Source organism: Onychomys torridus, chromosome 14 (assembly GCF_903995425.1).
Source record: "Onychomys torridus chromosome 14, mOncTor1.1, whole genome shotgun sequence".
Classification (NCBI taxonomy): Eukaryota; Metazoa; Chordata; class Mammalia; order Rodentia; family Cricetidae; genus Onychomys; species Onychomys torridus.
In genome coordinates, this window is record NC_050456.1 from 55820053 (window position 1) to 55847027 (window position 26975).

The 26975-nt window shown below is 45.3% G+C and overlaps 1 protein-coding gene and 1 pseudogene across 2 annotated transcripts; both read right to left on the bottom strand.

The window, feature by feature from the left end:
* Positions 1-26668, bottom strand: Vipas39 (VPS33B interacting protein, apical-basolateral polarity regulator, spe-39 homolog). 2 transcript variants are annotated; one of them, XM_036206215.1, is made up of 20 exons: positions 26465-26668; positions 23931-24023; positions 21251-21353; positions 20073-20213; positions 18631-18669; positions 17371-17435; positions 15636-15692; positions 14368-14460; positions 13514-13547; positions 12815-12917; positions 11576-11603; positions 10523-10596; positions 7482-7557; positions 6735-6869; positions 5981-6022; positions 5579-5668; positions 3161-3247; positions 2610-2699; positions 2109-2213; positions 1-951 (listed from the first exon to the last, which is right to left on the bottom strand). In XM_036206215.1, exons 2-20 carry the CDS (start codon positions 24021-24023, stop codon positions 931-933), a joined length of 1476 nt encoding a protein of 491 aa, XP_036062108.1. In that variant the 5' UTR covers positions 26465-26668; the 3' UTR covers positions 1-930. The 2 variants fall into 2 exon arrangements, with proteins under 2 accessions (XP_036062108.1, XP_036062110.1); XM_036206217.1 differs by lacking the exon at positions 15636-15692 and having other exon boundaries at positions 14368-14427.
* On the bottom strand, positions 19167-19265 carry LOC118595891 (annotated as a pseudogene).
* Positions 26669-26975: the final 307 nt, after the last annotated feature.

Here is a 26975-nt window from a genome sequence, read left to right on the forward strand (position 1 = left end):
TAGGGAAGAGAAGGCACCAAGATTGCAACAGTTTTATTAGGAGTGTAGGCATGTCAGGGAAATCCAGTTCAGGGAGGCCCAGAGCAGAATCTAACACTGCTGAGGTCCCCAGCAGGCCGAGTGGGGAACAAAACCTCTGTTGAGATGTCGAGTGAAGTTGGGCCACATTAGCTCAGCTGAGACTTGTGGCTGCTTCTGGTGAAATGGTGTCTGCATGAAAGAGTGCTTCAGCACGGGGGGGTCTGAACTCCAAGACTGTATCTGAGACCGGAGGAGGGACAGGATCAGCAGATGGCGCACCACCCACAGTGTGCAGGGAGAGCGGGACCCTAAGTTATGAACAAAAACTCGACAGGGACAGCGGATGGATCCTGGCTGAAGATACCACGTCTAGGAAGCGTCTGTCATAAGATGGGTGGCCCTGTGCTTGAGAATTTGAGTCTGGTTTCCAGCAGGTCCTGAGCAATACTGGTATCCTTTCCTGCGGCTCTTGAAGAGTCCATTCAGTTCTGACTTCCTTTAGAGCAGAAATGTCAATGTCTAACACCGGGTCCTGGGTCATAGTGGCCAAGAGGGCTTGTCTTGACCGCCTTGTGACACTGTAGCTCTTAGTTCAGATGTCCTTCCGGGGCAGTCACTTCTCTGACCGAGACACCTGATGGGCTCCCACCTCTCCACAGCAGCAGGTGCAGAGCATCTTTGCTGGGAGTCAAAGCCTCAGGTACTGGCCTTTAGCTAATATCCCTTGGACACACCAGCCTGAAGTTCATGGGCTCAGATGCTGGTTTCTGTCCCCAAAGCAGCAGGCCCTGCCTGCGGGTGGCAGGTTCATGTGGCTGATGCTGGGACTCTCCCAAGAAAAGAACCCTCTATCTTCACAGGCAGAAAAGAAGTAAGAAGTGAGGCAGGTTTCAGGACAGCGAACAACGCTCAGTTCTTCCATCGAATTTGCTGTGGAAAAGGCATACAACAAGGTATGATCAGTTCTCACTTATCACTACCATGAAGGAGGGTGTGAGAATAAGGGTTGATGTGGGCGCTGCTGAGTTTTGTTGTTTGGGATAGGGTGTGTCTATGTAGCCCAGTCTAGCCTGGAACTCAGTGTACATCCCAGGCTAAGCTCAAACTCCTGATCTCCCTGCCTTAGCCTCCCAAGGATCAGGATTGTAGACGTGCACCAATAAAGGTTATTTTTAACTCTCTGTGTGCGTATGTGTGGGTTAAAGACAGAAGTCAAGCTTGGGTATCATTCCTCAGATGCTATCTACCTTGTTTTTTTTGAGACAGGATCTCTCACTAGCCTGGAACTTATCAGTTAGCCTAGGCTAGCTGGCCAGTGAGCCCCAGGGATCCTCACTCTACCTCACTAGTATTGGGATTACAAGCACATGGCATCATGCCCAGCCTTTATGTGGGTGCTGGGCAATGGACTCAGATCCTGTGTATGCAAGGTAAGTACTTTATTGATTAAATGCTCTACTTAGCCCCAAGAAGATTTTTTTTCCTTTTAGTATGTGGGAGTTCATTTATTCAGAGATAGATTAAATACCTGTTCTGTATTTTATAGACTGCTGGTTTTTAGAGTGTTAACCTGGCTCTGGCCTCCTGACTGTAGAGATTCACTAGTGACCAAGCAGAGGTGTCAAAATTCCTAATACTAAGTTCTATGTTAACAAAAAGCTCAGTGATTTCATCCTGTGAGAGATAACCAGCTGGACTTCCCAAATAACTAATTCCATTTCATTCCCTTCTTATTTCCAACAGGCAGGTCACAACCATGTCCTAGAGGGAACATACAGCCTGGACATGGAGTCTGTATCATGTGCTCTGTAGTTCCTGCTATCTGCTAGGTCTAACAATAACCAGCAATCACAGCTAAGCTTCATGCTGAGGTCTTCAGGTTATTCTTCTATCATTTCCTATTTCAAGAGTGACTTCTGCTGTTCAAAACGGTGGTTTTGCTACTTCAGTTCACAGGTGAGTCTTGTGTCCACGTGGCTTGGCTAAGTGGCCTGGCTAAGTGGCCTGCCTGGTCTCGGGAGCCTACACTTGATGCTATTTTCTGAACGGTCCCCTAGGCTCACCAGAGGGTAAGTGGAGCTGCTCACCGAACTGCTGAGGATGGCATCGATCTTCTCTTCCTCAACAGATCCTTTATCAACTTTGCTCCTGTAGGCAAGCAACTGCTGACGGTCCTTCAGGTCGCGGCAGGTCTGTACACCAAAACACAATCAATTCCCTACTCAGCCGCTCTAGGGAGGGGCCACTCTTTCTGCCACTGCTCCTTTGCCCCTGGGCTCAAGGGGGGACAAGAGATCACAGTAAGATGATGCGTGTAAAGCACCCACAGAACCCCACGCTGGAGACAAGGCCACAGAGCTTACACAGCTCGATTCAGTTCTGATGACTCCAGATTCAACCTAAAAGCTGACTGAACTCAGTTGGAAGACTGGAACAACACAAGGATGTTGGTCTCCGAACTGGTTCCTGCCGGACTGTTTTGTTCGTTCAGTCAAAACTGCTGGGAGCATTTCGGGATCTGGGGCAAATGTTGTATTCCCCGACTATCCACCCAGACCTAACTCAGGGTCCTCTCCTTGGGGACTCACATCAATAACAACATCATGGCACTTGAGCTTAGTGGCTAAGTTCAGCTTTGTGTCCACATCTTCCACCAGATTGACATAGTCCTGCAGTATCTGTGGGAGAAAGTACTCTGATTAGTGATGAAAATACAGGGTTCCCTGGGTAGAAAAAACATGTTCTAAAGAAGGAAGAGCTCAATACCCCATGTCTGCGACTACCATTACGAACCATGGTTTTGCAGTGGGAAATGAGGTGATGCTTGGCAGCATGTCCCTGCTGCCTCAGGAGGAAAGGGAAGAGCAGTCCAGATACACAGACCACTAGGCAGTGCTCTAGAGCTGTTTCAGGGCATGCCTCATGTCTCGACGTCCTTGCCTCCTGAGTCATCGGAACAGTGCACAGTTCTCCATATTGCTAAACACAGTAGCTGCTCCTCAAAGGTCTCAGAGTACTTGTAAAGGAACGCTCCCAGCTGCCCTTTTCTATCTCAAGGCCCAGCACAGCCATAGTGCTACCATTAAGAAAATGAGAACAGCTCAGGTCCCCACCACTAGCTTTTTTTCAGAGCCATTACCTGGACAGGGGCACTGTTCTTGTGCAAAATTTCCACGACTCGATGGAAGCCAATGGGCGCTCTCTTCTTGGTGTGACCCAGCCAGTTCTGAAAGGCAGGAGAGCAGTGGGTGGGTCAGACATCACCAACACACTGGCCTCATGGTGACTGTGTCATGATCAGAAAAGCAGGGGGAGGGAAGAGGTGAGGGGAGGAGACAGTGAGGAAAAAGCAGGGGGAGGGAAGGGGTGAGGAGTGGAGAACAGTGAGGGAAAAGCAGGGGGAGGGAAGGGGTGAGGAGTGGAGAACAGTGAGAGACGATTTTCAGAAAAGCCAAGGACTGCGGAGGGCAGGAGCCCCTGAATGGATGAGTGGTGACTAATAAACACAGCCTGAGTTTGTCAGTACGGAGAGAGTCTAGCTCTCCATCTTCACACGCACATGCAACTGTCGTCTGTGAACTGCAGGAAGGTCTGGGAACTCTGACAACAGTCCCTCCCCAGTGAGGCGGGAGCAGGTAGACAACAGAAAACCAACCTCTTCTTGTCTGTGCTGGGAAATGAGAGCAGGCTTCCTGCATGCTACCTACCTATGCACTCGCCACACTGAGCATAGTCCCAGCCCTCCTGACTCATCACACACTTCTGTATACAGTGCTGGGTTTTTCCATTAGCATGTCTTGCTTTAGTAGTTAACATAACTAATTGATAAATAAGAAGAAAAACTAGAAAATTCTCAAGGCTAGAATGAAAAAATATTTATATTTATATTTTAAACTAATTTGTATAGAACCACAAAAGATCTCAGATAACCAAACCAATCCTGAGAAAGAAAAACCACACATACACACACAAAATAAACAAATATAATTAAAAAAAATTAATGTCACCATTCCTAGATAAACTGAAGCATTATCCCCAATAGCCCAAAATATGAAAAAGGTGTCTATCATTAGAAAAATAGAATAGATAATGAAACTGTGGTGTGTATATGTGTGTGTGTACATATATATACAATACACACACACACACACACACACACACACACACACACACACACACACACAGTGGAATGGTAACCCTGTGTGTGTCCACTCTGAAGAAGATCCTGCTACTTATGATAGCATGAACTAACCTAGAGGTTATTATGCTAAGGGAAGTAAACCAGACACAGGAAGAAGCTACATAATCTTATTTATATAAGATCTTTAAAAAACCCCAAATCTCAAATACACAGAAACAGTGGTTTTCAGGGGAAAGAAAAGCAGGAGTGGGATAAAGGGTATGGTAATACAAATAGATAAACCTTCAGTTCTAAGGTACAGCAGGAAGTCTGTAGCTAATTATGATACCTTAAACTAGAAATTCACCATAATTGCATTTAAGGGGATTAACACACACACACACACACACACACACACGCAGAGTGATGATGTAGGATAGATGTTACTAGCTTGGACAATAATAATCATTCCATTATATAAATCAAAATGCTATACTGTACACTTTATAATACACAGCAATCAACTGTTTAAATATATATATTTATATGTATATATATGTGTGTGTGTATATATATATATATATATATATATATATATATATGTGTGTGTGTGTGTGTGTGTGTGTGTAAAAATTAACAGAGACCACAGTCACATCCAAGGATTTATCACTGGATCCTAAAGTACAAAAACTGTAAATGGTGGCTGGAGAGATGACTCAGAGATTAAGAGTACTTGAGACTCTTGTAGGACCCTTGGGTTCAATTCCCAGCACCTACCTGGTGGCTCATAACTATCCATATATAGCTCCATTCACATGGTACATTCATACACATAAATTAAAAAACAAAAACAAAAACAAAAAAAACCCAAGCCAGGCAGTGGTGGCGCATACCTTTAATCCCAGCACTCAGGAGGCAGAGCCAGGTGAATCTCTGTGAGTTCGAGGCCAGCCTGGTCTACAAAGTGAGATCCAGGAAAGGCACAAAGCTACACAGAGAAACCCTGTCTCGAAAAAAACAAAAACAAAAAACAAAAAAAAACCCCAAAAACCTAAAAACAGTAATGAGTTAATTTAAAAGTGATGTATATATGGCAGATATTTATGATAATATAATTATATTAATATCAAATTTCTTGAGATGTGATATTTATGAGATAAAAACTTGACTATTAGAAGCAAAAGTGTTATACAAACTGTGTACTTTCAAATGGTTCAAAAAGAAGTATATAAAAAAGTAAGAGCTAAATAATATAGCAAAATGTTAATCGATTAGGAAGGAGGGACAGTGGCTACTAGATTCTTCTTTCAGATTTTCTTTACATTTAAAATTTCGGAACACAGAGGCTGGAAGATTTGTTGGCACCTGGAATTTGAGAGGCCTATGAAGGCATTCTCGCTCCAAAGGCCTCGGACGCACAAATGTCAGGACACCCACCTTTGTGGTGAAGAGGGCATCAACATCATTCCAGGCTCGAAGCTTGGCACGAGCAGCCAAGGCCGTTAGCACATATTGTTTATCTGGGATCTGAAGAGCAGAAACCAGGAGAAAGTAAGAGGAGATACAAATGCATCCATTAAACGCTTTGAAATGTTAGGGAAGTATCTCTATTTGCTGGTATTGACCCTGACCTTTAAAATCAATGAAACTCTCAGGTCATCAAAACACCCCTATCTTCCAAGCCCACACCACTGCACACAGCAGCATTAGCGTTCTCTATCACTTCACACAAATTCCTAGCTTTCCCCCACTAGCCTGGGACACACACAGGGTTACCATGTCACACCCACTCCATGCAACACCTGACACTACTTTACAAAAGAGTCACTGCAAGGCTACCTTGAATGTCTTCTTCAGGTTGACGGGACTGCTGAAGGTCCCCTAGGATGACAGGGAGGAGAGACTTCAATGACAGCACCCAATGCCCCATTTTCTTTTCGATTACTCGGCCTCTGTGTCTTATTGTAAACCCTCAAACCCAGAGATCAATTTGTGAGGAGGTCTCCCTCAAGTCTAACAGAAAGCACACAACCTACTTCATCGGGAAGAAGACTAGTGAGCACGGTGCTTTTTCCATTTTCCTGATAATTCAAGAAAGAGACGAGCATACTTGTGAGGGTTAAGTCAAGTCCAAACTTTTAAAAAAGAAAAGAGGCTGGAGAGGTGACTCGGTGGTCAAGAGCACCGGCTGCTCCTCAGAGGACCTGGCTTCAATTTCCAGCACCCACATGCTAGCTCACAACCATCTGTAACTCCAGTCCCAGAGGATCAGATATCCTGTTTGGCCTCCATGGGTACCAGGCATTGCATGAAGGTAAAATAAACCACCAATCCACATAAAATTAATTTCTTCAAATAGAGAGCAATCCATAGCCATATGACTGTTCTCTATGTCACTGCTAAGGGAGCCAGAGACACCAGTGCTTTGCTAGCATGCCAACCACACATGGCCACCCAAACCCTCATAAACCTTTGTCCCTCGGGCTCACTCTTGTGAGGGCTTGAGAAGTTTCTGGGTGACTTCTGAAAACGACACAAGCCCACTGACCATGGCTCACAACACTGGATTTGACAATGCTTACTCCATCTGTACCTCGGACTCTGTGTAGTGATAGAAGCAGGCATAGAAGAGCGTCGTCACCAGTGGCATGTTGACAATGGAAGCTTTACGGGGGTGCTTTCGGAAGACCTCAGTCTGGCCCGCAGACTCTAGATGTCGGTCGTTTACCTGTGATGGAGGAAGCCATGTGAAAAAAGGAACAATGTCCATGGGGAGAGGCAGGGAAAAAAACTTGTACTACTATAGCAGCTCTGTTTCCCACCCTAGGAATGAAGCAAAACAGAAAAACATAGAAATCGCTTAGGATATCCCAGGAGGACTAAAATCCATAAACGGGTCATAGATGTTAAGTTTAATTAAGAGATCTCAACAGCTCAGGTTGGTGCTGCATGCCTGTGATCCTGGCTCTTGGGAGGGGGAAGCAGGAAGATCAGGAGTTCATGGCCTTACTACATAGTGAGTTCTAGGCCAGCCTGGGCTCTATGAGATCCTGTCTCAAAAACAAAAAGAAAGAAAGAAAAGAAACAAAGTAAGAAAGGAAGGAAGGGAGGGAGGGAGGGAAGAAGAGAGGGAGGGAGAGAAGAAATGTAGGCAGTGGATATGACACAAGCAATTTGGAATAAAAATGAAACAGGAAATACCTCCAGGCTAGCAGCAGGCAAGAGGAAAAAGGATGCTTAAGAACAATCAAGGAAACTCAGAGAGGAAAGAAAATGGCATGCACAGAGCAAAGGAGTGGCCTAGATGCTGAATGAGGAAAGCAGAGGCAAGGAGTCTAACCTCAATGATGATCTGGCGTTCCAGGAGCGTGTAGTGGTCTTGTATGTGCGCAGAGTCTTCTGCTGAAAACGGCAAACTGGTAAAGGCACAGGGTTAGTACCATTTTCTATGTGAAAAGCAAAGCAAGCCCAATGAAACCAACTGCTCGCTAAAACCTTCTGCGGCTCCTAGTTTTAACAAGTCTGATCTCAATGCACCTTACAGCATCCTCTGGGACAGAAAAGCAGAAAACAGAGTAGACTCTGGCCTGGATGCTGCATGTGAGATTTGCCAACTGGAGCTGGGGATGGAGCTTGGCTGGAGCAGCATGTGCCCAGCATGCATGAAGCCCCAGGTTCAATCCCCAGCACTGCACAGACCAGGTGAGGCGGTATATGCCCATTATCCCAGCTTTCCCAAGGTAGAAACATGAGAATCAGAATATCTGGGCTACATGATACTCTTTTTCAAGAGGAGGGAGGGAAGGACGGAGGGAGGGAGGGGGAGGGAGGGAGGGAGGGAGAGGGAGAGGGAGAGGGAGAGGGAGAGAGAGAGAGAGAGAGAGAGAGAGAGAGCGAGCGATTGAGATTTTGAAAACTCAAAAGGGATCTCCTGAAAGTTCACAAATGCACAGCTGCAAATGCTTATTTGGGGCGATGGGTATTTGTTGAGTGGGTCACAAAGCTAGTGAGCCATAGCTGCTCGTCATCAACATGCCCACAACACTCTGTGCCTTGTCTTGCTGAACTCTACTTAATCTGTTAACTATTTCTAAAGCAGAGCAATAAAAAGCAAATTAAGACAGGCACTGGTGGCACACACCTTTAATCTCAGCACTTGGGAGGCAGAGCCAGGCGGATCTCTGAGTTCGAGGCCAGCCTGGGCTATAGAGTGAGATGCAGGAAAGGCGCAAAGCTACACAGAGAAACCCTGTCTCGAAAAACAAAAACAAACCAAACCAAAACAAACAAACCCAAAGCAAATTAAATTATATAGCACAGTGGTAGGTTGGCAAATATCCAAAGACTGTACCAATCTACAGAAACATCAAGGACTCCATCTTCAAAACTATCTTTAGCAGGTATGGTGGCACACGTTTCTAATTCCAGCACTTGTGAGGTCAATCTAGGAGGTTCAGGAGTTCAAGGTCATTCTTGATTACATAGCAAATTCAAAGCCAGTCTGGGGTACATAACAGTGAAAGGCACCCTTAAACCCTCAGTTCTGAAATCTATCCTTTAAGTCAGTGGCTCTCAACCTTCCTAATGCTGTGACCCTTTAATACAATTCCTCGTGTTGTGGTGACCCCCAACAAAGAATTATTTCTACTCCTGCTGCTACTTCATAACTGTAATTTTGCTACTGTTATAAATTGTAGTGTAGGGCTGGAGAGATGGCTCAGTGGTTAAAGGAGCACTAGCTGTTCTTACAAAGGTCCTGAGTTCAATTCCCAGCAACCACATGGTGGCTCACAACCATTTATAATGAGATCTGGCGCCCTCTTCTGGTAGGCAGAACACTGCGCACTAAATAAATAAATAAATAAATAAATAAATAAATAAATAAATAAATCTATAAATCTTTTAAAAAATAAATTGTAGTGTAAATATCTGGAATGGGACCCCTAATAAATAAATGAATAAATAAATAAATCTTTAAAAAAATAAATTGTAGTGTAAATATCTGATATGGGACCCCCAAAGGGGTTATGACCCACAGATTGAGAACCACTGCTTTAGACAATGATGCCTGTTCCTCTAATCACTGTAGAAAGAATTTTGAAATTAGTTACTGTCCCAGGTAAGTGTGAGCCGTGCTATCTGTCTGGTAACATTAAAATTAGATGTCTCATAGACAAGCAAATTCTTTTTTGTTGTTTTGTTTTTGGTTTTGTTTTTTGAGATAGAGTTTCTCTGCGTAGCTCTGACTGTCCTGGAACTCTCTATGTAGACCAGGTTGGCCCTGAATTCAGAGATCCACCTGCCTCTGCCTCCCAAGTGCTGGGATGAAAGGTGTGCACCACTAATGCCCAGCTGACAAGCAATTCTAAATGTGACCCTGGAAATCCTTCCGTAAGGAATGACTGAAACAACCGTGAATACTGGACCTTGAGGAGCAGGGGCTACTGGAGACTATGCAGCTGTATGGAAAGATACTGAGAAGCACATTGCAGCTTGACCTAAGGAAGCACTTTCCTACAGCAAAGGCAAGGCAACAATAAAATGAGTCACTTCCCAGGGCAGTGAGCACCCATCAGAAGAACAGTGACATCTGGGCTTCCCAGGGCAGTGAGCACCCATCAGAAGAACAGTGACATCTGGGCTTCCCAGGGCAGTGAGCACCCATCAGAAGAACAGTGACATCTGGGCTTCCCAGGGCAGTGAGCACCCATCAGAAGAACAGTGACATCTGGACTTCCTAGGGCAGTGAGCACCCATCAGAAGAACAGTGACATCTGGACTTCCTAGGGCAGTGAGCACCCATCAGAAGAACAGTGACATCTGGACTTCCTAGGGCAGTGAGCACCCATCAGAAGAACAGTGACATCTGGACTTCCTAGGGCACTGAGCACCCATCAGAACAGTGACATCTGGACTTGCCAGAGCACTGAGCACCCATCAGAACAGTGACATCTGGCTTTGTTTGTTACAAGGAGGACTTGTGTTTGGAGAAAGCTCACACTGCAGCAGCAGTCCTGAGACTGTGAGCTTCAAGACCCGTAACAGGAAAATGCACAAGGTCCATAAAAAGTTGTCACTTTTTAACTTTATTACATTAAGTCATTAAGAAAACACCACCAATTTTATTGCTAAAAGGAGGGATACATGAGAAACAAAGTCCCAGAACAAAAGAGTCTTTCCAAGCCAGTGCATTCAGCTTTAGGGAAATAGTCTATCCCAGTGACAACTTAGCTGGAGACTAGTATTTGAGAGGCACTGAGGGGACAACCTTCCAATAGTGCCGTGTGACTCACTGTTAGCCTTTCCCTTCTGAACCACCCACTCCATCCTCTTTTCTTCTCCTGACTACAGCTACATAAGACTGCTTTTCCGCACACTTACCCAATGCAAGTCTTAAGAAATTCTTTTCGTTTTTCAGGGTCCTGAATGTTTAAATGCTCTCGATAATGGGTTAGCTACAAAAAAACAGAGAAGAATTTTAAGCTATTATGCCTCCTTAGAAGAGAGGGAGCTTGGATAGCACCCAGAGGTATAGCACTTGTAAGCACACATATGAGCACAAAAAGAGGCATACACACACTCACACACATACACAAACACACACACACACACACACACACACACACACACACACACACACATACACAAACACACACATATATATGCCTGCCAGAGAGAGAGACAGATAGAGAGCGAGCTCTAAGGAAATGCGTATATGTGTTATGTCTGTGTGTGCACTTGCCTGTGTTTATGTATATGAAGGAGCCAGAGGCCAATATCTGGTTCTTTCTCTATTGCTCTCCAGATTATCTCTTTATAGATGTATTCTAAGTGTATACACACATGCTTGAGGAGCAAGAAGACATCAGAACCCCTGGAGCTAGAGTTATGATGGTTATGAGCTTCCTGACAAATGCTGGGAACAGAATTCTAGTCCTCTCCAAGTGCAAGACACTTAACTTCTGAGCCATCTCTTCAGTGCATCCACCTGATCCTGCCAGGGTCTCTCACTGCACCTGAAGGCAGACTACCAGGCCAGCAAGCCTCTGGGATTCTAGTCTCTACTGCCTCAGCACTGGGCCAATGGACGCATACCCACTGCACCCAGTTTTTGCACGGGTCCTGGGGATCTGAACGGAGGTCTCATGCTTGCACAGCGAGCACTGTATCCACTGATAAAGTGGATCTCCCCATCTTCCCAAGCTCTAGAAACCCAAATCCTTTCTTCCCAAAGCTCTCTCCTGGACTATAGACGATTAGGTGTGTGCTTGGGGAATATGGCAGGTTGTATCATTTCCTGGATACCTGTCTTCTAGATCTAATCTACAAAAGACAGGAAACAATTCAATTGGCAGGAGAGCTTGGCGGCTGGGCTGGGTTTTGGCTTAGATGCCTGGTAAACAGACTCCCAACAGAAACAAACGCCACACTTACCGCCAGCTCTTCTGTTCTATCTAGGAACCTGGGAAAGCAGAAGGAAGCAGGAGAGTTAATGTACTGAGGAGCGGCATTTCCGACCATCTCTAGAAGAAACACAGGTCCACCCACTGCCTCTACATAATGTGGTACCCTAATCTGACATTTCTTCCACCTCTACCCCTTCAAAACACTTGGTGACTCAGGGATCTACTTTTCTCTATGTTCTAACAAATGAAACAGGCAGGGCACTAAGAGCTTAAACAGACTGCCCTAGACCATGTTTCTTTACTCAGAATCAAAACACTGTTTTCTGTCAAAACAATCTTGAGAACAGACATTCCACACAATTCTTTATTTTGTTCATGTATAGAGTCTAATGTAGTTGGTCCATTTCCTTCTTATTCTGAATAGACCATAATTAACAACAACTTGATACAGAAGTGATGCTTGACAAGACTTCTTGACAGGAAAGGAAAGCCAGAGAGAGCAAACAGCCTGCCTCTGTGAGCATGTCTTCTCTGGTAAATTCCTGCTGACCTAACCAGGTAAACTGCTTTCCCACATCAGCCTTGGGACAGCTCATCACTGTTCTGGCCACAGGGTAAGTGAATTACTCTGGGCCACAAAACCTAAGGAAAGGATAATACACGCTTACAGTTTAATCCAAGAACACAACTCATCCCCACCGAGGGGGACAAGAGAAGGAAAGACGGCAGAAGGCAACCAAGCAGAGAGCCCACCTCTCACCTAGCCTCCTAAAGCGGCTGTGAAGCTTCCATGTGTGATCCAGACTGAAAACTATAGCCCTTGTTTTCTGCACTTCTCGCTGGCGTCACTTGAACAAGAAGAGGAGACCTCTAATCCGGTGTTTCATAAGCCAATGCTTAGCAAACACTAATACAACAGAGTGATGCTAGCCTACCCACTTCAGTCTTAGCCTGTGTGGTAGACATCACCACCTCCATTTCACAAGGAGAAAAGGCCGCTCTCAGAAGTCTAGTGACTTGCTCAAGATACACCTACACCTAACAGCACACATGCAGTCCAGGTATGTTTGCCTATGGGGCCTGATTCCTAACACCCCTGCTGTACTGCCAGCCTTAATGGTGGTGCAGTACCCCAACACATCTCAAGATCTTGTTTTCTAGGTGTTTCTGGAACAGGACAGTGTCTTCACTTTCTTTGCACACCCCAGCCCTGAGTGCTCTGAAAATGCACCTAATAAACCTCATAGAGCAGAGGCCCAGCTCTTACCTGAAGAGATCCAAAAGCAGCTTTTGGTCCCCTATTTCTTTAAGGAAATGAATGAGATGTCTCAGGGCGACCTGGCGTACCTCCAACTCTCGGAAGAGGATCTCTGCACGTAGGAAGAAGTTGGGAAAGAAGTAAAGCTACCTGGCACTCAAGTCCGAGACTGGCTTCTCCACTCACATATCCACAGCATCCCCTGAAAGCCCAGCAACGGCTAACAATGGTTTCTTCTGATCTCAACTCACCAACAGCCTCTGTGCTCTCGAGTGATGGTTCTCACCCTTCCAGATGCTGCACCCTTTGATACAGTTCCTCATGTGCTGACCCCCAACCATCACATTATTTCGTTGCTACTTCATAACTGTAATCTCACTACGTTATGAATCATAATGTAAATATCTGATATGCAGGATATCTGATGTGGTTGAGAACAACTTCTCTAGAGCAACACATAGCCACTCAGTCAGCCTTTGAGTTCTCAATAATACTAACAGCGGGTACTTCTCACTTCTTCAAGCACACAGCCCGAGTGTTCCCAACAGTGAGAGGTAGCTAATACAGCCCCCACCCTAAAGGCTACCCTCAGAGGTATGAAGCTCTTAAGTCACAGGCCACCCCAGCTGTCTCTGAACCAGACTTGATCCTGGTGATATAAAAGCTACAGGTGTTACTGAGTGGGGACTTCCCTCAAACCATGCTCACCTTTGCTTAAGGTCCTCTTCAGGAAGATCAGAACCTAGAGGAAAGGAGACAAAGACTGTGCATTCTTTCATACCCAAAGGCTGCCCTGACTACTTCATGTCTAGGAATGAGGCCAGCAACTTGTGAGGAATCATTGCTATGGAATAATCCTTTTGTACACTATGAAGATGTGTTGCTGTTAATAAAGATCTGATTGACCAATAGCTAGGCAGGAAGAGGTTAAGGCAGGAGAGCCAAACTGAGAGGACTCTGGAAAGAAGGGAGGAGTCACAGGCTCACCAGCCAAATGCAGCAGGAGATGAACACGCCATACTGAAAAAAGGTACTGCCATGTGGTAGGGCACAGATAAGAAATATGGGCTAATTTAAGATGTAAGAGCTAGTTAGTATCAAGCCTAAGCTATTAGCAGACCATTTATAATTAATAATAAGTCTCTGTTATATGGGAGCTAGCTGGAAGGACAGAGCTGACTGGCAGGACAGAGAAAGTCTGCCAACAAATCACTGCAGGCAGAGCACACCCTCTCTGTGTGACAAGAGGAAAGACTAGACATTTGGAACTGAGCTGTGTCCTAGGTGTCCACATGCCCATGCCCACTGTATACACATTGGCTGAGAGATACTCCACTTCTTATCTGTTGAGAAACTACTCTCACACAGTTCCGCTGCCATAATACCTTACATAAGATAGAGCAGGCAGTCTTCTGTTTTCCAGTAACAATTAACAGTTCCACATAGAACGCGTGTCCCACCGGCTGAGCCGGGAGCACAGCTGTCTGAGAACCCACTGTTAAGGCAGTTGTGACTGAATTTTCAGGAGCTACTGAACAAGAGCTAGCAAAGCTCACACTTACTGCAGTGATGACGTTTCCGTCATGCATGCTTACTGCTTCCTCTAGGAGCTGCAGCTTGTCCTGTAAGGAGCGGAATCGTTCTAGTGAGCAGACCTGCAGAGAAAGAGCCCAGAGAGTAGGTAAGGGAGCCGCTGCCCATATTCCTTTGTCGCTGATAGTGAGAGAAGGGTAACAGGGAAAGGAAGCATCTGGAGGAAACCTCTATAGTCACAGATGGTCTCTGTGCTGTGAGCCAGAGGTCCTACCACACCCTGCCTAGTGCAATGTGATAGATGCCCTATAGGACACCAAAGCCTTCAAGTCTTGGCCAAGCCAACAGATGATCACTTACTTTCCCTTCATGTGTAATTCTCATACAATAAAACTCACCCTAGGCAAAGCTCAGCTTTGAAAGTGCCTACAACAGACACAGAACACGTCTACCACCCTTAAACTGCCCCTATGTCCATGCTGGCATTAATGCCCTCCTGTTCCTAGCCCACCAAAACACTCATCTGCTCTCAGCCACTGTAGCTTTGCCTTTCCTAGAATGTCACACAGAAAGACTGTCACTAAATAATCAACCGATTTTCAAAAAACATACTCCCAAATTTCAATGAGAAAAAGTCTTTTCAACGGTGCTAAGAAAGATTGGTATATATATATAATTTGTTATGTGCACATATCCCTGGAGGCCAGAAGAGGACACAAGATCTCATTACAGATGGTTGTGAGCCACCATGTGGTTGCTGGGAATTGAACTCAGGACCTTTAGAAGAGCAAGCAGTGCTCTTAACCTCTAAGCCATCTCTCCAGCCCCCGGTATCTATATTAAAAGAGAAAAAAATTAACCTCAACACTTATCCCACACCATGTACAAAAATTACCTCTCACTCTCTTTCTTATGGGATAAGAGCAAGTTTGAGAGAGGGCCTCCACTGTGTACCCAGGCTGGCTTCAAACTCGCCATGCACCCCAGGATGGCTTTATACTTGCCATTTTTTTTTTTTTGGCTTCAACCGCCCAAGTGCTAGGACTACAGGTGTGCTCTACCACACATGGCTATATCATCTGCAACTGTTTAACCCTCATGCTGGGAAAGCAACTCCAAACCCCAGAGAGTCAAAGACTCTGCAGCTGGCTTCTAACCTTAGTGGATTTGCTTTGCTCCTGAAAACCACTCCAATTCAGAAATGGGAACTGGAGAGGTAGTCAAGAAATCTGTCCTGTGGAACATGCTACCCACCCTGTCAAAGAATGCTCAAGAATTTCCTCGTCAGTAGCCTTACCTTGCCCCGGCGGAGGCGTCGCACTGTGTCACTGGGACTCCAGTCATTGCTATAGTCCTGGAATATTAGCAACACATGAAGCACACGTTGAGGGCTCAGAATTACTAGTGCAGCAGCCCTATGCCTCAAACTCAACCTTTGACCTAGGGGAGAAATACTCCAGGGGAAAGACTTGGTCAAAAACATAAAACTGGAATGGTCCTGTTTGGAGTTTGGTCTTGGTTTGAGTTTCTACAGGAACTAGAGCAAGGGTACACAGACAGGAACAGGTGGCCTAAAGAGGGACATACCAATAACAAAGCGCAGGACCCTCCGCCTCCTGGTTCAGGGCTCCAAACTCTATATGCAGCCGGTCTCATCAGACACCCCAATATTCAGCATCATGAGCCAAGAGAAGGAGAGACATTCGACACCCTTTTGATCTTAGAATATAGTTTCTTCCCTTTGAATCAATTTGCTTGTTTAGTATGCTTCATGGGAATCTGACCGCCACCATCCCAGACTACAGTGACAGTCACTTAGTGTCACGTCAAACTCCCAAAAGGCAGCAGCAAAGGCAAAGAAGCACGCTAGGCCCGTGTCAGAAAAGTACAGACTTTGAGTGGGAGTTCTGTCCTGTCCTAGCTGTGGAAACCCAACCCAGGACTACTGCTGCAAGACCAGTTTTCGCACTCTAAGTGGAGGCTGAAATACATTCATATGCCAGTGCACATACAAAGACAGTCCAATAGATTAAGATGGAACTGAAAGTTTCCTATTGTCTGGTAGTGTGTGTGTGTATGTGTGGGTGTGTGATACAATCATGGGTACAAACACCAGCCCATGCACACATATGTGGAGGCTAAAGGAGGATATCCTGCTCTATCAGCTCTCCACATGTTCTCTTGAGACAGGGTCTCTCACTGAGCCTAGCAATGTTCCTGTCCCTGCCCCTGCAGCACTGAGATTACAGAAACATTCATCATGCCTGGCTTTTTATGTGGGCACTGAGGATACAAACACAGGTCGGCATGCTTGTGCACCAAGCACTCATTACCCACTGAGCCATCTCTCCAGCCCCTCCCTCACCTAGTATTTGTACTATACCTTTTCTACATTTACATACACAAACACTTGTCATTATACCCAAGGGTACAGTAACCCACAACTGGGGTCATATCCTCAAGTAACAGGTGTAGAATACGGGCTATAGCATCTAGGTTTGTGTGAACACACCCTATGTTTGCACAAAGATGAGACCGCCTAGCAACACATTTCTCAGAATGTATCCCTGTCATTCTGGGACACATGACAGAGTGTAACAGATTTGGAAAAATTAAGCAAGGTACTTTATACTGTGTAAGTGTCACACTAATATTAAGGTATAATTTAAGCTGGACCTGATTGCTCACAACTATTATCTCAACACTTAAAAGACTAAGGCAGGAGAATTACCATAAGTTCCAGACCAGCATGGACTATCTGGTGACTACCAGGCTCTAGCCTGGGCTACAGAGGAGACCAGATTTCAGAAAAACAAAATGAAGGCTGGTGGCATGATTTTGCAGGGAGAGGCTCTTGTTGCCAAACCTAAGACCCAAGGATTCAACCAACTCCCCTTAAGTTGTCCTCTGACATCTGTACCTGGACACACACACACACACACACACACACACACACACACACACACCATAAATAAATGTAATTTTAAAATCAAGTAAGCAATAGAGGGGAAGGAAGTGAACTCTGAACTCACCCTGTACTCCCCTTTAGGCCTCCCCAGCTCCGGAGCATAACTTTTGGCAGCTGTGTCTGACAGAGCTAAAAAGGAACCAGAAGCCAATTTTGAAGGCACTGTACATACAGCTTCCTTCCTTCCTTCCTTCCTTCCTTCCTTCCTTCCTTTCTTTCCCTCCCTCCCTCCCTCCCTCCCTCCCTTCCTTTTGGTTTCTTTCAAGACAGGACTTCTCTGTGTAATCTGGCTGGCCTCAAACTCACAGATCCGCCCGCCTCTGCCTCCTGAGCACTGGGATTAAAGATGTGTGCCGCCGCCACCACCCCCACCACCCAGCTATGTAAGCTATATAGCCTGTTTCTCATCATGCTTTTCTCTCCTGCTTTCTTCCTACATGCTGTGTGTGTGTGTGTGTGTGTGTGTGTGTGTGTGTGTGTGTGTGTAAGCACATATGCAGGTGTGTGTATGCCATACCAGGAGTGTGGAGGTCAAGGACAACTCTGAGATAGGGACTGAACTCAGGTCATCCAGCCGTCTGGTGGCCTGAATAAGAACGGCCCCCATAGGATCACAGATTTAAATGCTTAGTCATCAGGGATTGGCACTATTTGAAAAGATTAGAAGGATTAAGAGGTGCAGCTTTGTTGGAGAAAGTGTGTCACTGGGGGAAGGCTTTGAGGTTTTAAAAGCCCATGCCAAGCCCAGAGTCTCTCTCTCTACCTGTGGATCAGGAAGTAGTTTTGAGATACTGCTCCAGCGCAATGCATACTGCCATGTTTCCTGCCATGATGATAATGGGCTAAATCTCTGAAACTGTAAGCAAGCTGCAATTAAATACTTTCCTCTTACAATAGTTGCCTTCAGCCAGGCGGTGGTAGCACACAACTTTAATCCCAGCACTTGGGAGGCAGAGGCAGGTGGATCTCTGTGAGTTCGAGGCCAGCCTGGGCTACCAAGTGAGTTCCAGGAAAGGCACAAAGCTACACAGAGAAACCCTGTCTTGAAAAACCAAACCAAACCAAACCAAAACAAAAAAACAACACAACCATTTGTCTCCTGGGGACCTCCACAGCCAAAGGTAGAACACCTCTCTTTCCTGACTGTGGCCCTAGCAGTCAACGCCAGCAATGGAGCCTATGTGACTCCTACCTCCTCCCTTGGCACCAGACACTGTCTCTAGACTTAAAGGAAAGTTAGTCCACTCATCCAATTACTACCTGTCCCCATGACTCTCCAGGCTGTACCCCAAGTCAGCAATCAAGGAAAGGGGCCGATGCTTACCATCAGAAAGGGACTGGAAGCTCCCAAGTCTCGTTCTGCCTGAGAGAAAGAACACAGCAGGAAGATGTCAATGGTTCAGGTCAGACCACCCGAACCTGGCTGAAGACACGGGGCACATAGAGCCTTACTATCCAATATGGAGAAACAGCTTTTAAAAAGCTTTTATTCAGGGCTGGAGAGATGGTTCAGAGTCAAGAGTTAAGGCTGCCCTTCCATGGATCCAGGATTTGATTCCCAGCATCCACATATGGTGGCTCATAACCATGTGTAACTCCAGTTTGAAGGGATCCAACACCTTCTTCTGGCCTCTGTGAGCACCGGGAATGCAAATGGTGCACAGACATACATGGAAGCAAAACACTCATAGACATAAAATAAAATAAATAAATAAAATAAAATAAAGTCTTTTATTCAACTTTAGAAATCTCATGTCCTAGTAAAACAAGGGTCAGAGAGAAATATTTTAAGTATGGTAAAATAAACATACATAACATAAAATTTGCCACTTTCTTCTTTTTTTGGGTTTCACACAACATAAAAATATGGAATACTTCATGAATTTGTGGTAATCCTTGCACAGAGGCCATGCTACTCTATATCATTCCATTTAGTACACGTGCTGTTGAAGCGGGCACAAAGTTTACCACTTTCATCATCTAAGCGTAGAATTCAGTGGCATGAAGTATATCCATACTGTCCTGCCATGGCTACCTCCATCCAACTCCAGAACTTTCGCCGTCCCCGAGACTCTCTGCCTGGAAGCAGTAACTCTGCACTCCCTCCAGCCAAGCCCTGAGGAAACTATCCATCAACGTGAGTGGGCTAATACAGTATTTTTCTTTTGTGGTTTATTGCACCCTATAACTCCCTAAGGTTCATCCCTATTGTACCATATATCTTTCATGCCCATTTAAGTTAACAGTCCATTGCATCTGTATTCCATGTTGTGCTTATCCTTTTAGCCCAAAATGGACAAATACAGTGTTTATCTCTGTTTGGCTATTGGGAATGCTTCTTCAAATATTAGCATACAAACATCTGCTCAAGTGCCTGTACTCAATTCTTTTATTAATTACCGAGAAGTGATACTGGTTCACATGCTAATCCTTTGTTCAACTTTTCTAGAAAATGCCCCACTAACTTCCACAGTGGCTGCACAATTATACATTCCCACCAGGGACACACAAAGGTCCCCTAGAGGATGGCATAAAAGGCAAGGAGGAATATTGATCTAGGCAGATTTCTTTAGTACCTGACATGGGGCTGTCAATTTTATCTATGCTCTACAAATCCAGGCTAACACCTGGGCATTTCTCATCCCTCCCATTCTAGTACTAAACTGCCTGCTCAAATGAGAATTCCGCAGTCAATGAAAACGTCAGCCCGAGGATCTTCCTGATGGAAGCCAAGGGCATCCCTGCCTCTTACCCACCCCTCTTTACCTTTAAAGAAGCTGCTCAGGGAGTAGGTAGAAGTAGGTTTGGGTAGTTGTGTGTAGAAAGTGTTTCGGCCCTTTAGCTGCTCCCGTCCTTCAGGGGTTGACCCGCTGTTCCCAGCAGTCTCTTTGATGGACCATGAGATACCTGCAGAATTGTAAGAGCTAAGTAAGCCTCATCCAGATCAGTCCTTGATAGCTAACATTCAAGGAATGTAAGCCTGTTCAAGAGGCCCTGGTGCCCTGGCCAGCAGGAGGCCTGGAAAGATTATAATTAGTAGGCTAATCATTAGAGCAATTGAGAAAGGGATGAGTAAACGGAGGGGATCCAAACAGCCTTCAGATACACAGAGAGATGGTCTGCCTCTCTCGCTTCTTGAGCAATCATTAAAGTAGCTAATTGAACAGATCAGGCGTGTGTTAGGTTGTTGTTGTTGTTGTTTTCCCTAGTTCACTATTTTTTTGTTTGTTTTATTGTTGTTGTTGTTGTAGCCCTGACTGTCCTGGAACTCGCTTGTAGACCAGGCTGCCCTCAAACTCAAGATATTCATTTACCTCTACCTCTACCTCCCAAGTGCTGGGATCCAAGGCGTGCACCACCATGCCCAGCCAATTCCTTTTTTTTTTTTTTTTTTTAGTTTTTCGAGACAGGGTTTCTCTGTGTAGTTTTGGAGGCTGTCCTGGATCTCACTTTGTAGACCAGGCTGCCCTCGAACTCACAGAGATCAGCCTGGCTCTGCCTCCCCAGTGCTGAGATTAAAGGCATGTACCACCACCACCCAGCTATACCAATTCCTTTTTTTTTTAAATCACACTATACTACCTAAACATAGTCTATGTATACCTATACAGAGTGCATGAAGAAATTAAGTGGCATTATGTAATTAAAACTTGTTGGCTACAGACAGCTCATTTATTTAAGTTGACGACATTCGGCCTGGGAATCTGCAATGTCAACAGGCCGCCATGAGTCTGAAACGACCATCCAACCATTCACTCCAGCACAGCAGATCCAGAAAGCCACGGAGGCACTACTGTTGTTGCTCCATGTGGCTCTGCCGGCTGCTAACTTCCAGGCTGCATCATTTGAGAAGAGCAGAGCTGTTTCTGACCAGCACTGAGGAAGACAGAGTGGAACAACCTTCATCACTGACAAGAACCCCTCGTGGGGCGTCTTCAGCTTACTTCCCACGGGTTCTCCAGTCCAGCTGACTCGCTCCAGGTCATCGTCATCATCATCGTCCACGAAGTCTCGAAGGCTGTTCACTGCTCGTTTGGACTCTTTTAACTGTAGAGGGACATAAAGCAGAGTAGTCTGGCACTTCTCACTTCCCTCCCGTCTCACTGAAAACCAAGAAGGCTGAGCAGCTGGGACTCGGTGATGGCCAGTAACTATCTGGAGTTACTGTACCTATAGTCCAAATCCCACCTAGAAATCATATTGCACTGTAGACATCACTGCAGTCGGTGGAAGATTCAAAGTCACGTTTGAATTCTAATCACATTCTATAACTTGTCTGCAAATCTGAGTGAGTATTACTCACTTCTCCAAAAATGACTATTCCCAAACTGGTCATTTTTCAAAAACAAGTTATCAAGGTGCAGTGGTGTGTGCCTTTGGTTCCAACTTCCAGGAAGACAAAAGCAGGAAGATGGCTTGAGCCCAAGAATTCAAGATCAGTCAAACAAACACACAAGATTCCATCTCAAAAATAACAATGATAGAAACTGGGTGTGGTGGTACATGCCTATAATCCCAGCCAGCACTCAAGAGATGAAGGCAGCTATAATAAAAGAAAAATTTTTTAGTTTAAAAAAACAAAATTGTGCATGGTGGATTCAGCAGCAAACCTTTAATCCCAGCACTCAAGAGACAAAGGCTGGCAGATCTCTGAATTTGAGGCCAGCTAGGGTGATATGGTGAGACCCTGTGAAAGAAGGATGGAGTGAAAAAGAGCAGAGAATGAAAAGAAACAGGAACCTATAAGATGGCTCAAAGTAAAGACATTTGCCACCAGCCTGATGATCTGATCAACTCTCAGGACCCACGTGGTGGAAGGAGAGAACTGAGTCCTGCAAGCTGTCCTCAACACACAGTGGCTCATGTGAACCCTCACACATGAATACATATAATAAAAATTCTTTAGACGTGAAAAGGGAGCCGGGTGATGGTGGCAGTGCACACCTTTAGTCCCAGCACTCAGGAGGCAGAGGCAAGTGGATCTCTGTGAGTTTGAGGCCAGCCTGAACTACAGAGTGAGTTCAGGACAGCCAGGACTGTTACACAGAGAAACTGTCTCTTAAAAAACCAACCTCAGCTCAAAAAAAAAAGAAAAGAAAAGAAAAAAGTGAAAAAGGAGACAGAAGCAGGAAGATCACAAGTTCAAGGTCTTTACCAACTGTATCACTTGAATAAACAATCTGTGATTTTTTTTTTTAAGGTAATAGTAAGAAGGATAAAGTTAGCTTTTATAATCTTTCTGGCTCTTTTTGTTTGTTTGTTTGTTTGTTTGTTTTTCGAAATAGGGTTTCTCTGTGGCTTTGGAGGCTGTCCTGGAACTCGCTTTGTAGACCAGGCTGGCGTCGAACTCACAGAGATCCACCTGCCTCTGCCTCCCAAGTGCTGGGATTACAGGTGTGCTCCACCACTGCCCGGTCATTTTGTTTTATTTTATTATTATTTTTTTTTGGGGGGGGGAGGGAAGCTGAGGATCGAACCCAGGGCCTTGTGCTTGCTAGGCAAGTGCTCTACCACTGAGCTAAATCCCCAACCCCATCTGGCTCTTTTTTAAAGGCCATAGTTTGTATCTGTTTCTAATTTTAATTTAGTGTATGTGCATGTATGGATCATGTGTGTGTACAGGTGTACCCATTCCACGTCACAAGAAAGACAGGTGGTGCTGGCTAGTTTTATGTCAACACAAGTTAGAGGCCCTTGGGAAAAGGGACCCTCAGTTGAGAAAATGACCCACTAGACTCGTCTGTGGGTGGTGCCACTCCTGACCTGGAGGTCCTGGGTGCTACAAGAAAGCAGGATAAGCAAGCCAGTAAGCAGCACTCCTCTGCTCCAGTTCCTGCCTCCAGGTTCCTGCCCTGACTTCCCTCGGTGACAGAGTGTGACCAGAGAGTTCTGAGTTGAAATAAGCCACTTCCGCCCCAAGTTCCTTCTGGACATCGGATTTGTCACAGCAACAGACACCTAACTAAGCAAGACAACTGTAAGGAGTCGGTTCTGGAGACTAAACTCAGGTCACTATACTTATGGCAAGCACCTTTACCAGCTGAGCCATCTCACAGGCCACTATATAGTTTGGATTCTGAAGGTCCCCCAAAGGCCTAGATGTTAAAAGTTTGGACTTCAGGGCAGCCCTATGAGGAGGCAGTAGAACCTGAGAAGTGGAGCCCAGCAGGAGATCCTTGGGCATTGAAGGGTGTTCTCAAAGGGAATTATGGGACCCCATGCTGTCCTTTTTCTCTCTGCTTTCTGGCTATGAGGTAAGCAGTTTTGTTCTATCATGACTGCACCACAACTGCTGCCTATCCCAGGTTCAAAGCACAGAGCAACCAATCATAATTTAGAACCCTAAAAACTGAGCCAAAATGAGGCTTTTCTCTGGATCAGTTGGTTATCTTGGGTCTTCCATGAAAGGGTAGAAAGCTGACTAACTCCCTCCCTGCCTTTCTCCTTCCCTCCATTCCATCTCCCCTCCTCCCAAAATAAACTTAAAAAAAAAAAAAAGCTGACTAACATACAGGCTTTCCTGAAGATTATGAGCCATAACCTTATGAGCCTACTGAAGATGAGAAGAAATTCCCAAGAGGCATTCAAGAGTAAACTATGATTCTTAGCACTGTGGACACCTACCTGTGACAGCTCATCATCTTCATCATCAAAAGTGAAAGCCTTGAACTTGGAGCTGTTCCAATATTCCTCCTCGTCACCCTTTGTCCGGTTCATCTGGTGGGAAAGGAAGACAGGAACAGGTCCCTTTTGGAGCTTTCTAAAAAGTGTTAACTATTATCTGCTCCCAGAAATAAGGGACGTAGAAAAGAATCTGGTAAAGTACCTGCCACAGAAATTAAGACTCATCAGATCACGTTAGAAACTCCAATTAGACACAAACATTCATTCCTAGAACCCCTATTGTGTTCAAATATTCTCAGGTGTTGTAAGAACTATAAAAAGTTCAAGACGTAGTCTTCCTCCTGAAGGGTCACGTTAGACAAGGGTACCCAAACCCAGGGGATGTTGTAAGAGAGGCAAATGCTCTAAGGACTTGTCATAAGTTTGCCGAACATACAAAGATCAGCCAAAGCTCACCCCACCCAGAAACAGTGACTTCATGTATTAACCCGAGACACTCTTCTAAGCTCTGGGAACACTATAGTGGACCACAGCCAACAAATGTCCCTCTCTCCCCATATGCTCTTTAAGAACTACCGTAAATGAAGGGGAAACAACGGAAAGAATCAGAACTATCTTGCCTATATTATCAACTCTCAATTATTTTATTAATCACTTGGCCAATTATGGGGTCAATTTTGGGCATCATGACCAAGGAAAGAAAATATATAAGATTAGCAAAGAGCTTCCAAATTTTTCTCATAACTGTTCCAAAATTAGGTATTGTTCTGCAAAAACAAGTTTTTCGAGCTAACCTGGATAAGAGTGAAAAATGTGGTTTAACCTAATAACTAAGTATGGCGACAGGGTCTAAGGATCAAAGGGTAAATGATTTCTAAGCCTTGGAGAAATGCTATCTTGCCTGACTCGCTTAGAGTGAAAAATAAATAGTATTCAGGAAACCTAACAGAATGCCTAGCAGAACATAAACACTTAACTTTACAACCGTTTAGGCATTCAATACCTTATTGACATGTAAAATATAATGCATATATATATTATATATTATTTATAATGCTTATAAGGCATAGCAGGTAGCCTGCCTAACAAGAATGAGGACTAAATTAAAAATACATGCAAAGTGCTTACTGCCTGGCAGAAAGCTAATGTGTCCATCATTAGCTCTTTTTACTTAATCTTAAATGGTACCTTAGATAAAACTTAGAGAATTTTTTTGATGTTTGCTTTTTGAGGCAGGGTTCCTATGTGTAGCCCTGGCTATCCTAGAACTTGCTTGCTAGGTAGACCAGGCTGGCCTCGAACTTAGACATCTGCTTGCCTCTGGCTCTCTAGTCCTGGGATTAAAGGTGTGTGCCATCACTGACTGCCCAGCTAAAACTAGAGAAATTCATTTATTTTATTTTTTTGCAGTGGTGGAAATTGAACTTTGGGCTCACACATTTTAGTCAAGCACTCTACCACAGAGCTAAATTCCCAGCCTCCAAAAAGGGGGTCAAAAACATTTAAAAAGCAATCCTAAAAATTAAAAAGAAATCCTAAACCAAGCCATAAATATTGAAGGTGTGTATAGAACAAATACATGTCTCTAGAATGTGTGCAATTTCATAAATAACTCCATCATTCACTTGGCCTCAGAGCAATCCTAAAAGGTAGGCCTGGGAGAGTCCCACTGACCAGGCCTAATCACTCTGAGTCCAAACTACAATCCAGGTTTTTCTGGCCCCTAGACTATTTCTACACTGTCTTTCATGACCCTTCTACCTTTTTTCCCCCACTTTTGGGAAAAGTACGGCAGATCTTTACAGTATGCGAATAAGCACAGAATGCACCTAACAGAACAAATATTCCACGACAGAATTTCTCGAACCTTTAACCAGACTACGGCAATGGACTAAAGGCAGACCTTGTGTCAGTTTGTACTTCTAGCGGCAAAAGAGACCAGGATTTACTTGGCAAGTAAAGTGATAACATTTACTAACTCTAAGAAGGCATAAAGCAGTCCCGTACAATGTTCAGAGTGACGAAAAAGGGTGTTTCAACGTGGTTTAAAATGTTTCCGAGGTCTGATCCTATCATCACCTGTACTGGAGAGCCCACAAGGGTAGGGCGACAGACAAGAAAGGTAAACAGAAACATGACATAGGGGAAACAGGACCCGTAGAAAACAAAAACAAATCCCACAAGCAAGGCGCTCCTTGTCTCGGGGCACTGTGGAAACCAGCTACCAGAAGCGGGGCTAGGTTCTTAAGGCGATGTTTCTAGGCTACAAGAAGAACGTCCAGGAAGTCACCCGTCCACGGCACACACCAGAGCCTGGAGAGACCTCGGGAGAGGACATGCTCGTCCAGAACCAAAGGCTGCGTTCTCAACTAGCTGCCGATGCTCACCACTAGCTGCCCAAGAAGGGTCCTGACCAGAAGAACCGGGTCGGGAGTGAGTGCAGGGATGCCTCAAAGACAGGGAAAGAATAAGGATGCGGAAAGGGTGGGTTCAACTAGACACGCGGCCCAGACAGGGGCTTGGGACACCCTCACCTCTTCCACACCGAGCCCTCCCTCTCAGGACAGCGCCAGGCTCAGCCACCGGACCAGCCTTTCTAAACAGGCTGTGCGGCATAGAGAAGGGGCCGAAGGGGACAGTGGCGAGCGGGGCTGAAGAAGGTGAAAGGAATAGCCGCAAAGCATCCTGGAAGTTGCAGTTCCTTGGCCGCTGTCATCTTGACGCTCTCCTGAAGGGCCGCGGGGCTTCTGGACTACCACTCCCAGAAACGCTTGCGCATCATGCCAGGTCATTTCCTTTACTTTCAGCGTGACCTTCCGCAGTTATCGGAAGGATCGTTTTAACAAGACTACAACTCCCATCAGGCTCAGCAGGATCGTTTTAGGCCCCCAAGGAAACAATGGGGCGACTATTTTGTGTCCCTACCGGTGAGGATTGGTAGTTTGAGGGCTTAGACTTCAGAGACCTTTTAAGATAAACAGAGAGTTTTGAAGGCACTCCAGCAGTTACAGAACCTACGGTTCGGCGAGCCGGAACGGAAGTACC

Coding starts and splice junctions, on each gene's coding strand:
- Vipas39 (XM_036206215.1), bottom strand. CDS start 24,023: ATGAACCGGACAAAGGGTGACGAGGAGGAATATTGGAACAGCTCCAAG. Junction 10,597..11,575: donor ATAGAACAGAAGAGCTGGCG/GTAAGTGTGGCG, acceptor GTTTTTTTGTAG/CTAACCCATTATCGAGAGCA. Junction 5,669..5,980: donor ACCTGAAGAAGACATTCAAG/GTAGCCTTGCAG, acceptor TCTGCTCTTCAG/ATCCCAGATAAACAATATGT.